Source organism: Grammomys surdaster, unplaced genomic scaffold, assembly GCF_004785775.1.
Source record: "Grammomys surdaster isolate TR1022 unplaced genomic scaffold, NIH_TR_1.0 143, whole genome shotgun sequence".
NCBI classification, from domain to species: Eukaryota; Metazoa; Chordata; class Mammalia; order Rodentia; family Muridae; genus Grammomys; species Grammomys surdaster.
In genome coordinates, this window is record NW_021604601.1 from 8490218 (window position 1) to 8502491 (window position 12274).

At 44.1% G+C, this 12274-nt stretch overlaps 1 protein-coding gene across 1 annotated transcript in view; it reads left to right on the plus strand.

The window, feature by feature from the left end:
* Arid1b (AT-rich interaction domain 1B) overlaps nucleotides 1-12274 on the plus strand; it is a 311078-nt gene that overhangs the window by 224483 nt on the left and 74321 nt on the right. The window contains exon 5 of the mRNA XM_028764351.1: nucleotides 8161-8250. Coding sequence (XP_028620184.1) covers nucleotides 8161-8250 — 90 coding nt within the window. The remainder of the gene's footprint in view (nucleotides 1-8160; nucleotides 8251-12274) is intronic.

A 12274-nucleotide genomic window follows, 5' to 3' on the forward strand; every position in this document is an offset into this window, starting at 1 on the left:
GTTATATGTCTGAGAGTCAGCAGACCCTTGATAGACTTAGTTTTCAAGTTTTGGAAGTCTGCTCTAAGCAGTCAGTATGGAAAGTAGGGGAGGCTGAAGAATGGATGCTAATGGCAGTTTTATTCAAGAAATCCATTTTTCCCTCTACTGTGTTCCTGTTACATGACTTTGGGCAAAAGAAAATGCAGAAGGGAAAAGTAGCTAGCTCAGCAGGTAAGGCTTCTGCCAGGCCTCATGACCTCAGTCTGATCCTGGACCTGAGTGGCAGAAGAGAGCCAGTCCACGAAGGCTGGAGCAAGTGTATGTGCAAATACACACGGAGGGAGGGAGGGAGGGAGGGAGGGAAGGAGGAGGGAGGGAGGGCGGGCAGCGTCCAGAGAAAGGTTTGTAAGGTCTAAGATAAACTTGGAGTAGTTAGGTTTGAATGTCTAAACATTTAAACAAAACACCCACATAACAAACCCCTACTACTCTTAATGATATTCTACTAGGAATCAAGAAGATTGCTTTTTCAGCAAATCCGAAGGATATGCAAATCACAATCCCTGGGCAGTTTTGTGGGCTTCTTACCTCAATGACCATAAGCTGCTTAATGACAACAACTTGAATTCTGTGAACAGATCCCTGGGCTGGTGAGGCCGCTCAGGGGAAAGGCAGCTGCTGCCAAGGCTGACTGTCCGAGTTGATCGTTGGGGCCTGCACACTAGAAGCAGACAGCCAACCCTACAAGTTGTCCTCTGACTTCCATACATAAGTCATGGCGTGGGGGTGGTGGTAAGTACACACACACACATTCACTGTTACACATACACAGACGCTCACATAAATTCACTCTCATACACACTCATACTCTGACACATATGCTCACACATACTCATATGTTCATTCACACATACACACTCACACTCTGACATACACACACCACACACACACACACACACACACACACAAAACACTTAAAGGGGGCTGGATAGCTAGTCTTCTAGAGGTGCTGTAATTCAGTTCTTGTTCTTATTATCTGCTATAGTAATAGAGGAAGGCTGGAGCCCGGGTAAGTTTTATCAACAGTGCCACCTTGCCCTCTGTGTTTCTCTTCTGTCCTTCCAACAACACTGTCAGTATAGTCTGCGCAATCATAGCTCATCCATATAGCTTTTTATTTTCTATTTCGTTTGTTCTAAGAGCCAGGGAAATAATTTAGCTCTTAGACATTCACATGCTATAATTGCTGAAGATGGTAGTGAGTCTGCCCCAAGCCTGGCTTTTAGAGGTCTAAATCCAAGTTATTGTGCGAGTTCTCCTGAAAGGGGAAAGAAAGAAAAAAAAAAAAAAAGCAAGTGTCAGTTAATGAGAGAGGCAACCAACAACAGATGAAAGAAACATGGCGGCCAAGTATAGCTTAGTGTGAGCTAGGAAGCTTATTAAGTTTACTTGGGAGCATATAAGTCAACCTACAGGTGACTCACACACACACACACACACACACACACACACACTCGCCCTGGAATCCTTTCTGCTTCTGTAACTGTGCGGAGGGGCCTTGGGGCCTTGTGAGTCTCAGGACCTCTGGAGACTGAGAGCGTGTGTCCTTGTTCCAGCCCCGTGGCATACTCCAGCCTTGGTGTTGAACATGGGAGCGTGTATCAGGTTGCCTGTTGCTGCTGCTCTCGCTAAATACTGCTTTCTGTTTCCTGGCCTTTGAGAACAGCTTTCCTACATGTTTTCTTACTGTAGAATTGTTTATAAGGGGCCAGTGCCTGCGGGATGATTCCAGGGCATTACACAGTGTCATAAATAAAATTCTATTTTTACCATTTCATGTATCATCAGTGGCTGCTTTTAAACTACACACAATCACTGAGTTAAGTAGTTGTGGCAGAGAACATATGGTCTCAAAACCTAAAATATTTACTATCTGCCAGTTTATTAAAAAAAAAAAGAAAGAGGTTGTCTAATTCTGATTTAGAATAACAAGATAAAATTACATGATTACTGTTAACTCATAAAAAGTCTAATTAGCTGGTAATCTGAGTTTGCTTTCTGGAATAAGCAGTCATTTGTTCATTTGTCAACAAATATATATTGAATGCTTTCTGAATATGTCTGGTTCTAGAGATATAGCAGAGAGTGAAGCACAGAGGTCCCTGTTCTTATGGGACTTTCACTGTAATGAGACGTGTCATACAGTAACACAGAAGGAAAACATGAGTGCTAATCCCGGTGTCCGTCCGTGGGAAGTGTGCAGCTCTGGAGCGTCAGGACCAGCCGCCCCACCCCTTGCTGTCACACACGCTGAGCTCTGTATTAGTTGCTTTTCTTACTGCTGGGACAAAACAGTTCACAAAAGCATTGCACCGGCCCACAGTCTGGGGGTGCTCTGTCCTGGGTGGGGAGACACAGTGGCAGGACCAGGAGTGGCTGCTCATACCTCGTCCAGAGCCGGGAAGCAGAGAGGTGAATGCTTGGCTCATCTCTCCATCTCCTTCCTACCCAGCCCTGGGGTCAGCCCCTGAACAGTGCCACCCACCTAGGATGGCTCTTCCTCCGATTTAGAAAACCCATCTCGGGCATGCCTGGAGGTGGGTTTCCATAAGATCTAAGGGAGTCATAGTGACGTCACAGCCACTTAGGAAGTACGCTTATTAGATGTGTACCAATTTGGCAAAGTATACAGATTAGCCAGTTTGCTCTGCATTCTGTATAAAGTTGTAACGTCTTGTTCATTCTACTAAAAAATACTTATAATGGCTGACTTGGTCCAATTTTTACCTATTTTTAATTAGAAAAATCACCCTCAAAACCTAGTTAATATAGATTTATAAGGAAGCATGGCCCGGAATCTAGTTGTATGTTAAAAAAAGTATTAAGACACCATAACCAAGTGGCATGTATCCCAGAAAGTCTAAGATGATTCAGTAGTAACACTTCTATTAATATTATAGACGATAAAAATAAATGTAAGTGGACATAATCTTTAACAGAATATCTAATCCTTAGTCATGATTTTAAAACAAAGATGGAAATAGCATTGTCAACTTGCTGAAGTGTGTAGAACCTGGGTGTGGTTGTGTCGTGGATCACGCTGGGGTGTGTAGATCCTGGGTGTGGTTGTGTCGTGGATCACGCTGGGGTGTGTAGATCCTGGGTGTGGTTGTGTTGTGGATCACGCTGGGGTGTGTAGATCCTAGGTGTGGTTGTGTCGTGGATCACCTCCCAAGGCATTTCTATGTAGGATACAAATGAAGCAAGGATAACTACATCCGTTAATACCAATAATGTACCAAAGATAGCAGCCATACAAGTTAAACAAGAAAAGTCATTTAAAGGCATAAGAACAAGTATGAAAAAGTAAAGTTATTCCCCAGTGCGGGTGATGGTAAGATGGTGCCACATTCCCTATAACTGGTATGTACAGGCACAGTGAGTAGGAGAGGGTGGCTGTGTGCGCATTTTTAACTTTCACTCTTTAAACTACAGAAGCATCCCTGAAAGCCTCAAGAAGTGCTGCCAAAATGCTATAGCGAGCACCTAAAATGGAATAGCAACACTAATAAATTGTTTTGTATTGTGTATAATATAAAATAAGTTAATTGGTTTAGATACAAATTTGGATTTGTTACTGTTGGAGAAGTTATAAGTAAGAAGCTTTACGTGTGCTCTAGCTTGGGACTGGAATTGGAGATACTTATGTAAACTCATCTTTATACATACAAATATCAGCATATAAGTTCATGTAATCTGTGGGTTAGGATATGCCTCTGTCCACTGGAAGAGCTAGAGGCATTAGTATACCAGTAACAGTGAGCCAACCTGACACCCATGGCTAAATCTTAGAGCACTGTCCTCCAGGAACAAGAACCAGGACTTCTAAATGAGGTTGATGGATCCCAGGACCGATGTCAGACAAACACGAGATGATCCTACAGCCTCTGGTCATCCTAAAAATGAAGACACACTCAATGAAAAGAGGAAGGCCTGTCAGTAGAAGACAGGACGCAACTGGAAGGAGTTTCTACTGGCAGAAACTGAAATGGCTTGAATTAACTAATAACCTTGGTGGATTTTTACCCCTGCAAAGCAAGCATCTATGAGTGATTGCCCCAGACTTAGCAAATAAATATAGGTATGATATTTTGGTCAGAAGTCCAGCCTTGGCTTAATTGAGTCCCTTGCTTAGGGTCTCAAAAGACTAGGTGTTCTTTCTGTCTATGTTCTCATCTAGAAGCCCAAGTAGTGGAGAATGTGTCCAGTTTCTTTCAGACCAGAGCAGAAATCACTTCACTTTGGTTGTGGAAACGGTAGCTTTCCATGACTATGAAAACTCCAGCATGAATTAATAGCAGGGAAATTTGGTGCCAGATCTGATTTTGGGAAGTTTAGAATCCATGCTAAGGTGCCTGCTGCATCGGACCTAAGTCAGCTATTAGCATCATAATGAGAGCATGCCTGCAGTGGGAGTGTAGGAAACAGAGGCTGGACTCCCCAGAGTTCACTAGTCTACGGCTGACTTGGTGAGCTGTCTGTGCACAGGAGAGACTGCCTCAGGGTGGAGGTGGAGAGCCGTCGAGAAAGACCCCTGTGTCTACCTGTCTTATACATGCATGCCAAAGAAATCACTTAGTAAGGAGTGAAACCCTTAAGTTGTACAGCATTCCTGCCTGCTCCTTAAGTCTGTCCACACCAGCAGCTGGGTCTGCCCTTAAAAGTCAGGGTCATACAGAGACATCTCCCTTTGGATCACGTCCAAGTCCACTGAGAGAACTTAACGTACTACAGAACCATGCACTTCCACATAAGGCAACTGCAGGAAGGGACAGTCAGTCAGTCGCCTTTCTTGCAGTGTTCCTTAGAGGCAAGGTGTGGGGACCATACAAGGATTTAGCTTTCCTCAGGTTGAGATCCGTTAACACACATGGACGTGGAAGGGGAGATGGAGAGTCACAGTTAGTAGGCACCCTTATGGTAGACCTCATAGGCAGGACTTTCTAACAGATGCTGAAATTAGCAGGTGAAAGTTGCAGGAAATGTGGGACTTGGATCAACCTCAAGGGAAAATGAGTATCCCAAAAGTGAATACCAGGCAGATCATGTAATCAGCATGAACACCAGAAATGGAGTGTGGGGGTGTCCCACCCCATGATAGGATGAACAGAGAAGGATATGGCAGTCCCACGCATGTCCTCTTTTTCAGCGATAAAATCTGTTACCCAGATCAGACTAGGGAAACACTGTACAAAGTAACTCATTAGTACTCTTCCAAAGTGTCAAGATTATAGGGCATCGGGAAAGACTGGGGGTCTTAGGAAGGCTCTAGGGACAAAGGGGACAAAAGCTAAGAGCAACATGGGATGATCCTACAAGCAGGACATTTACTGAGAAAACATAAGTAGTTTACGTAACAAGCGGCCATGAGGCGAGGTACAGGACCAGTGTTTTTGTAGCTTCTCTCTGAAGTGCTTCAGCTAAGCAAAGTAGAAACTACAGTTGCTCACTGCCACTTCACTTTCGATTGGTACACCCTTTACACAGAAATGTTTACACGGCTGTTAACAAATAATGATCAGCGTAAGTGGTGGGATTCCTTCTCACCATGGTGCTGGCCAGCGTATTTTCCCCACCTTGCTTATATCATTACAAACACAGATGAGGGTAAAACTGGGGCTTAACAAAGGAGACAACTTATTGGTTTGAATTCTGGTTCACATTGAATTATGGAGGTTAGAGTTCCCCCTATGGTTGACTCGCTTACTTTGCATGGCCATGTCCTCCTTTGAAATTATTACCAAACTCTGAAAAAGGTTTGATTTAAAATTAGCATATATAAATCCCCACAGAATTTAAAGTATTTACCTAATTAATTTCATAAAAGGATTCTGGTTTTCCTCCTATGGAGTGTGGCCACAGTGAGTTCTCCTGTGTTATGTGTCACACGTATGTTTTCTGGCTCATCTGCTGTAACAGTAGTTACCCCTGAATGTTCACACGGTGTTATTCCTTAGTAACTACAGTTACGTAAGAGTCACGGAACTTGCTTAAGAGAAGTAGTGCATGAATGAAAGCAGGGAAGTCGGAGTACCGTGCATTTACTTTCCTTCAACGTTAATCAGCTGTCTGTTTTGGTACCAAGGTGAGCTTCCTGTGTGCGCTTCTTTATTGCTTGGCAGGTACATCGCCCTTTGCCTTACACCAGGCAGCCCACAGCAGTGCTTGGCTGTGCCAGTGTTTTATGCATGGTGGGATGGGTCTCCTGCAGCCTTTTCATTTTTTGCTTGGTGCGTTGGATGGGAGACCAGTGCCTCAGGCTGCACAGTGGAAGCCATACTGCCCTGTGTTGACAGAATTGCTGTTTGTTTTCTCTCTGTGAGCCTATGAATCCAGCCTGTCATGCTGAAGTGAGCAGTATGGTGTAAGCACTTACTGTCTTGCACAGCCGTTCCCCAGTGACACTTTTAAGAGCCTGGGTTTGGCTGCAGAGTGCTTTAACTTTCTAAATGGGCTATAGATTGGGGCCACGGGTGCTTCATTTCCTAGGAAACACGGAGCCCACAGTGGCTACAAGGCAATTTTGGTAGATCTATAGCCATGTCAGTGACCAGTGTCTGCCCTTGAAGTTGTTTTAGACCAGAATGTTAAATGTTTTTACTACACAGTTAATTCTTTGGTATTAATACTAGCTACCACAGACGGAGCCACTTGGAGTGTGCTAGGCTTTGCCACACCTCTGTACTACTAGTTGTGAGCACGTCTAGGGGCTCCTCCTTGCTCACAGTGTCTCCCGAGTGTGACAGATGGACACTCAGGACTGTATACCAAGTTTTGTATAATTCTCTAAAACTGGGGTGCGTAACCACCACCCCAGAAACGGAGGCTTGTTTTCCAGCTGTGCTTTGGCCACCACTGCCTCCTGCCTGTGGTGAAATCATCTGCGTGCCTCCTGCTGTCCTGTGCAGCCGCGGTTAGAGTCGCTCGTAAGTGACAGCCCACACACTCTGGGACTTGAGTGTGCACGTGTGTCACGTGACCTCCAGGGGTGGACTTGGTCTTAAAGCCGTTAGTCGCCATCTCTGCTCCGCTGTGGTTCTCGTTAGTGATGCAGTTAGCTATGGGAGGAGTGCCTGTGGGACAGAGTAGTTAGCATAGGTACCATGACCATGTGACTCCCACTCAGGTATGTAGGGAAGTCTGTGTGGGTGCTTGGGGTATCTCTTTCTAGTCACTGTAACCAAGGGAGAAGAAGAACATGAAGTAGCAATGCCCGCATGCTGTGAGTGCTTGGGCCTTGAGGCTGCTGCTAAATCCAGTACATTTTAGTCCGTATCTTTAGCCTTAGACATGTATCTAACCCTCCAGGCCCAGAAGTGAGTTCATAGTGTCAGCTACCTTAGATGATTCTTCATTTCAGAATTAAGCCTCAAGCCTCCACATGATTCATGGCTCTTTTATCGATAAAAGAAGTGTCTTTTCCTTTATTTTGTATTCTTAGATTATGAGTTATTGTATATTCTTCATGCTAAGGGAGGTATTCAAGGAATGAAAATAAATGATTCTCATCTCAAGAAACTTACATTATATGTGAAAAATTGAGTAAACATTAAACAACTGGGAATTAAATACATGCTGTTGCTCTATCAGCAACAGAAATCAGAAACTGCAGCATGACGGACATCCTCTCACCAGTGCTGACGTACTTATACTTTGTACTGCTTAGTGGGGCCTTCTGAGCTTAGGCTGAAACTCTGCTTACTCGAAATTGATGTTGCTGTATTGATTAGATATGAATGAATAAATGAATGAATGAGTAAATGCCAGCCCTTTTTCATTTCTGCCCAGTAGAAATGAGTTCAGAGACTAAGTTCTGCTGGCCATTCTATGTTTGTGGATACGGTGAGGGATGTGTGGGATGCAGCCATTGGTTGCTTGCTCTGTGAGTTTGATAACCCATGCAGCAGCATGTTTGGTTGGTTGGTTGATTGGTTTAAGCAGGTCTTTTGGTAAATATCTTTATCTTCTTCATTTGACAAGGAAAAATAAAACATACTTTTTTTAGCTCTCTTCTCTGTGCTTTCTGTGATCATCAAAGTGAACTGTAAGTGCCTTGGTTCTTGTGGTTGCAGTATTAATGCAAAGTATAAACTCTCCTTTTTCTCCTGTTTTTTATAGGCAGCCAGATGCCTCCACAACCACCTGGAAGCCAGTCAGAATCCAGTTCTCATCCTGCCTTGAGCCAGTCACCAATGCCACAGGAAAGAGGTGAGTCTCGGGACACGCAGCCCTCCCACTACAGACAAGTTCTATGAAGTTGCTCACCCATGTGGCTCTCTCTAATTTGTAATTTTTAAAGACGGAGTTTCCTGTCAAAGGAACACGGGCTTACAGGTAACAGCAATTACTAAGAGGATTCTTTCTTGTAGGTTGGGTGACATTTGGCTGAGGGGAACTCTAGACCCAAAGAATGTATACTTACAATGCACCACAAACTGTCACCTACACAGACACATCTCATGTCACACTCATTCTGATAAGACAGTGTCTGTGTTTGTGTATGTGTGTGTGTAAACATACATGTATGTGTACATGTGTGTGTATGTGTGTTCATGTACGTGTATGCACATGTGTGTGTATGTGTGCATTTGTGTGGGGGGGTGCACTCACGTGTATGTGTACATGCACATGCTTTAATCACTCATTCCCATGGTATTTACCAGCAGATTTTGAGCACATAACAAGATCATGTATAAGATGGTAAGGTCTTCAGACTGGAGTCAACCCGAGAGACCACATAGTTTGATCCCCAAGGGAGACCATAGAGTTCATATCGACTCCCTCACTAGAAGTTTGGTAGCATCCGGGTCAGAAACGGAGCATATGTTTCCATGGTGCTTTCAAGCAGATGTCTTCCCACACTTGCAAACTACTCCCCATGGCTTTGCTGGGTACTGAATGTCACTCCATGATGTTCACAATGCCTGGGGTCCCTCAGGCTTATCCCTCGGTCCTTTGGTCGTTGGCAGGGTAGTACACTCAGTGCTGGGCCGGTGTAGGGAACGGTGGTTTTAACCCAGATTTGGAATAGAGAGGTCCTGCACTGCTGGAGCAGCGGCCATGCTGACCTCATTAGTGTGGACAGGCGTGATGGACTGTGAATGGGCTGTGGTTCTGTCGGGTCTATACCTGGCCTCTCCTGCTTACAGGTCAGTGTGTCACGTTTTCCATACTGGCAGCCTTAGATGCAGAAGCTCGTAGGTGCTGGTGTTCCCGAGTATTCCTGGGAGATTTCCTGGGATGGTTTTGAAACCGTGTGAGAGAGTGATCAGAGAGTCTTGTGCACACTGTGAGCCACTAGCCGAGCGGAGCCCCCAGCCCTCAGAGGGCATCCCCGGCCCTTAAACGGCATGGAAACCTGGTGTGCCTGGGAAAGCCTAGGTAAATGAGTTTGCCAGGCAGAATCCGAGCATCCCCCTGCATAGGCATCACTGTGTCTGTCATTCTTTTCTGTTACCTTTAGCATGATTTGAGTAATACTCTGGATATGTGGTCATCTGGGCGGCAAGAACCAGCGTTTCCTTCAAATAGCAAATTAATAATTAATACTATAAGTTGCTACAACTAAAAAAAATTTATAAGCATATTCCCTAACCCTTCTCCTCTGAAAGACTACTGAAAACATGGCTGGACAGCTTCCAAAAAAGCAAAACTTGCATTTTTTAAAAGTAAGTAGTGAGTTAAATAACAGGCTGATGTATATGACTTAGTTTTCCTTTAAAAATGGGTGAAGGGGATATAGAAATGTAAGTTTGAAAGAAAATAAGTTCCTGGGCGGTGGTGGTGCACACCTTTAATCCCAGCACTTGGAGGCAGAGGCAGGCAGATTTCTGAGTTCAAGGCTAGCCTGGTCTACAGAGTGAGTTCCAGGACAGCCAGGGCTATACAGAGAAACCCTGTCTCAAAAACAAAAAACAAAAGAAAAGAAGTTTATTATTTGTTAAAATTCAAGAAGTGTTTGCTACTAGTAATATTTGATACAATGCTAATGACGAAGCCCTTGTTTTGTTACCTGTTGCTGAGTGCTAGGCATGAACACGCACACACGGGGATCTTTAGAAAACGCCTCACTGTTCCCTCCTGTGTACTGCAGTAAGTTACCACCACTGATGCCCTTACAGTTAACATCTGCCCTCTGGTTTTGGTAAGACCAGATAAAAATGTAGCTTCTCAGCTGCTCAGGGATGAAAGAGCTGGGTGCCTTCCTTCCATGTTTCTTGTAATAAGTTGACCGTGAAGTAGTGAGATGTCACACTCCACTTCCTTTTATGTACACTCAAGACATACACACTCATGTCAAGGACTATACAATACCTGAATACAGACCCACAAAAGGGTGTTGTGCCTCCTCCTCTACAGGGGGCAGTATTTGGAGCCCATAATGCCCTTCCTCAAGCCCCATGACACACGAGGGATATCCTGGAACCAACTCCCTCCAGGCTCTGTATGATGAATTCTTTTAACTTCTGTACTGACATCATTCCTTCTGCTTGGCCCTGTGTTCTTCATATCTTCATAAGCACCCTGCTCAGGAGAGGGTCACAAACACCAGAGTCTCATGAACTGGACAACTTTGGTATCTGCAGGCTGGTACGGTGCCCACATACCATGAGGGGTGAGTTTCTAAGCTCTGCAGCCTCCACTCCCCTCTCACCTGGGGCCTCTGTTGAAGAGCATCGGACACGAAGTCCTTTCCCCACGATGTACTTAGATGCAGGTAACCGTGACTCACTGCAGATTTTGATTTTTCTGCTATAGAAAGAAGGTAGCTCAATCTACACACAGATGTGGCAATATAGGTCATAAAACAGAGAGAAACTCTTGGATGATGTTTGAACTTGTCATACTTATCTATAGCAACAGTTCTCAATCTCTCGGTCTTGACCTTGGGTGGGTCAAACGACCCTTTCACAAGAGTTGAATATCAGTTATTTACATTATGATTAATAACAGTTACAAAATTACAATTATGAAATAACAATGAAAATAATTTTATGGTTGGGGGTAACCATAACATGAGGAACTACTATATTACCAGGTTGCAGCATTGGGAAGGTGAATCACTGTGGTCTGGTGTTCTCTACAATTTCACCTGTTTTCCAGCGTAAAGCTCTGTCTGATCCTTCACCACTGAAAGGTTTACTAGCTCAATAATTTTTCTTTGAAAAAAGGTCAAATCTTGAGTTTGATATTCTGTAATAACATGTATTTGCCTGGTCTTTTCAATGTGACAAAGATCTGATGAAGTAATTTGACAGGAAGTGACTTTGGGTGTGGTGTCACCTGACTTCTCCACTGGCTAGGGCCTGAGGGAGCTGGAACATCACAGAGGAGATGCCACAGTGAAGCAGAGTTCCTTACCTCCTGACAGCGGAGAAGCAGAGACAGCGTCAGGGCTAGATTGCCTCCACAGACGGGCTTCAGCAAGGGCCTCCTCCAAGTGAGCACTGGCTCCTGCTGAGCTCCTGTCACCTCCCAACAATACTGTCTAGCAATGAGTCTGTCCATGGATAAGTTAGTGATTAACTCAAAGCCTTCTGGATCCAGTTTTTTAATCCGTGATTGAATGTACCACCTTCAGAGCCAAGACCTCAACACAGTAGGTTTTCTGCGGGGGACATGCCATACGTAAACTATAACAGAACACATTTACTACTGGTTTTTGTTTTTAGCCAAATCTCTCTGTACAACTCATGTGACTTCATGCAGCATTGCAGTCTTCTCAGTAGAAATCAGAGTATAAGGAAACTGTCACCAAGGCTTCCAGTTGACTGTGGCTTTGCTTCTTTATTTCAGTGTCTGTGTCTCTTGCTTTCTAAAGAACAATATTAAAAGGCTGATTAATGTATAGCTTGTTTCTCAGGAGGGCTTGGACAGAATATGGAATTGTCATCTGACTAGATAAATAAGAACACTGGAGTGATTGCATTTTTAACCCTAAAACACGATAAGCCTAATGAAACTAGCAAATGCCCTTCTGCTTTATTGGATTAGCAATTAGGCAAAAACATTGACGGAAGCCTTATTTATTTGGACAGATGTAGAGAGGTCAGAATTAATTTTTTGCAAGCCTTTTAATTGAATTCCCTTTTAATTTTCGCAGTGGTATCTAGTTAAATATTCATGTTGGAGCTGGTGATTTTCTGAAGGACTACACTAGAACTGGATTCATAAAACCAACAAGGCTTGTTTAACCCTTTTCATCTAGTGTGCCAGCAGGGACTTCCTGAGC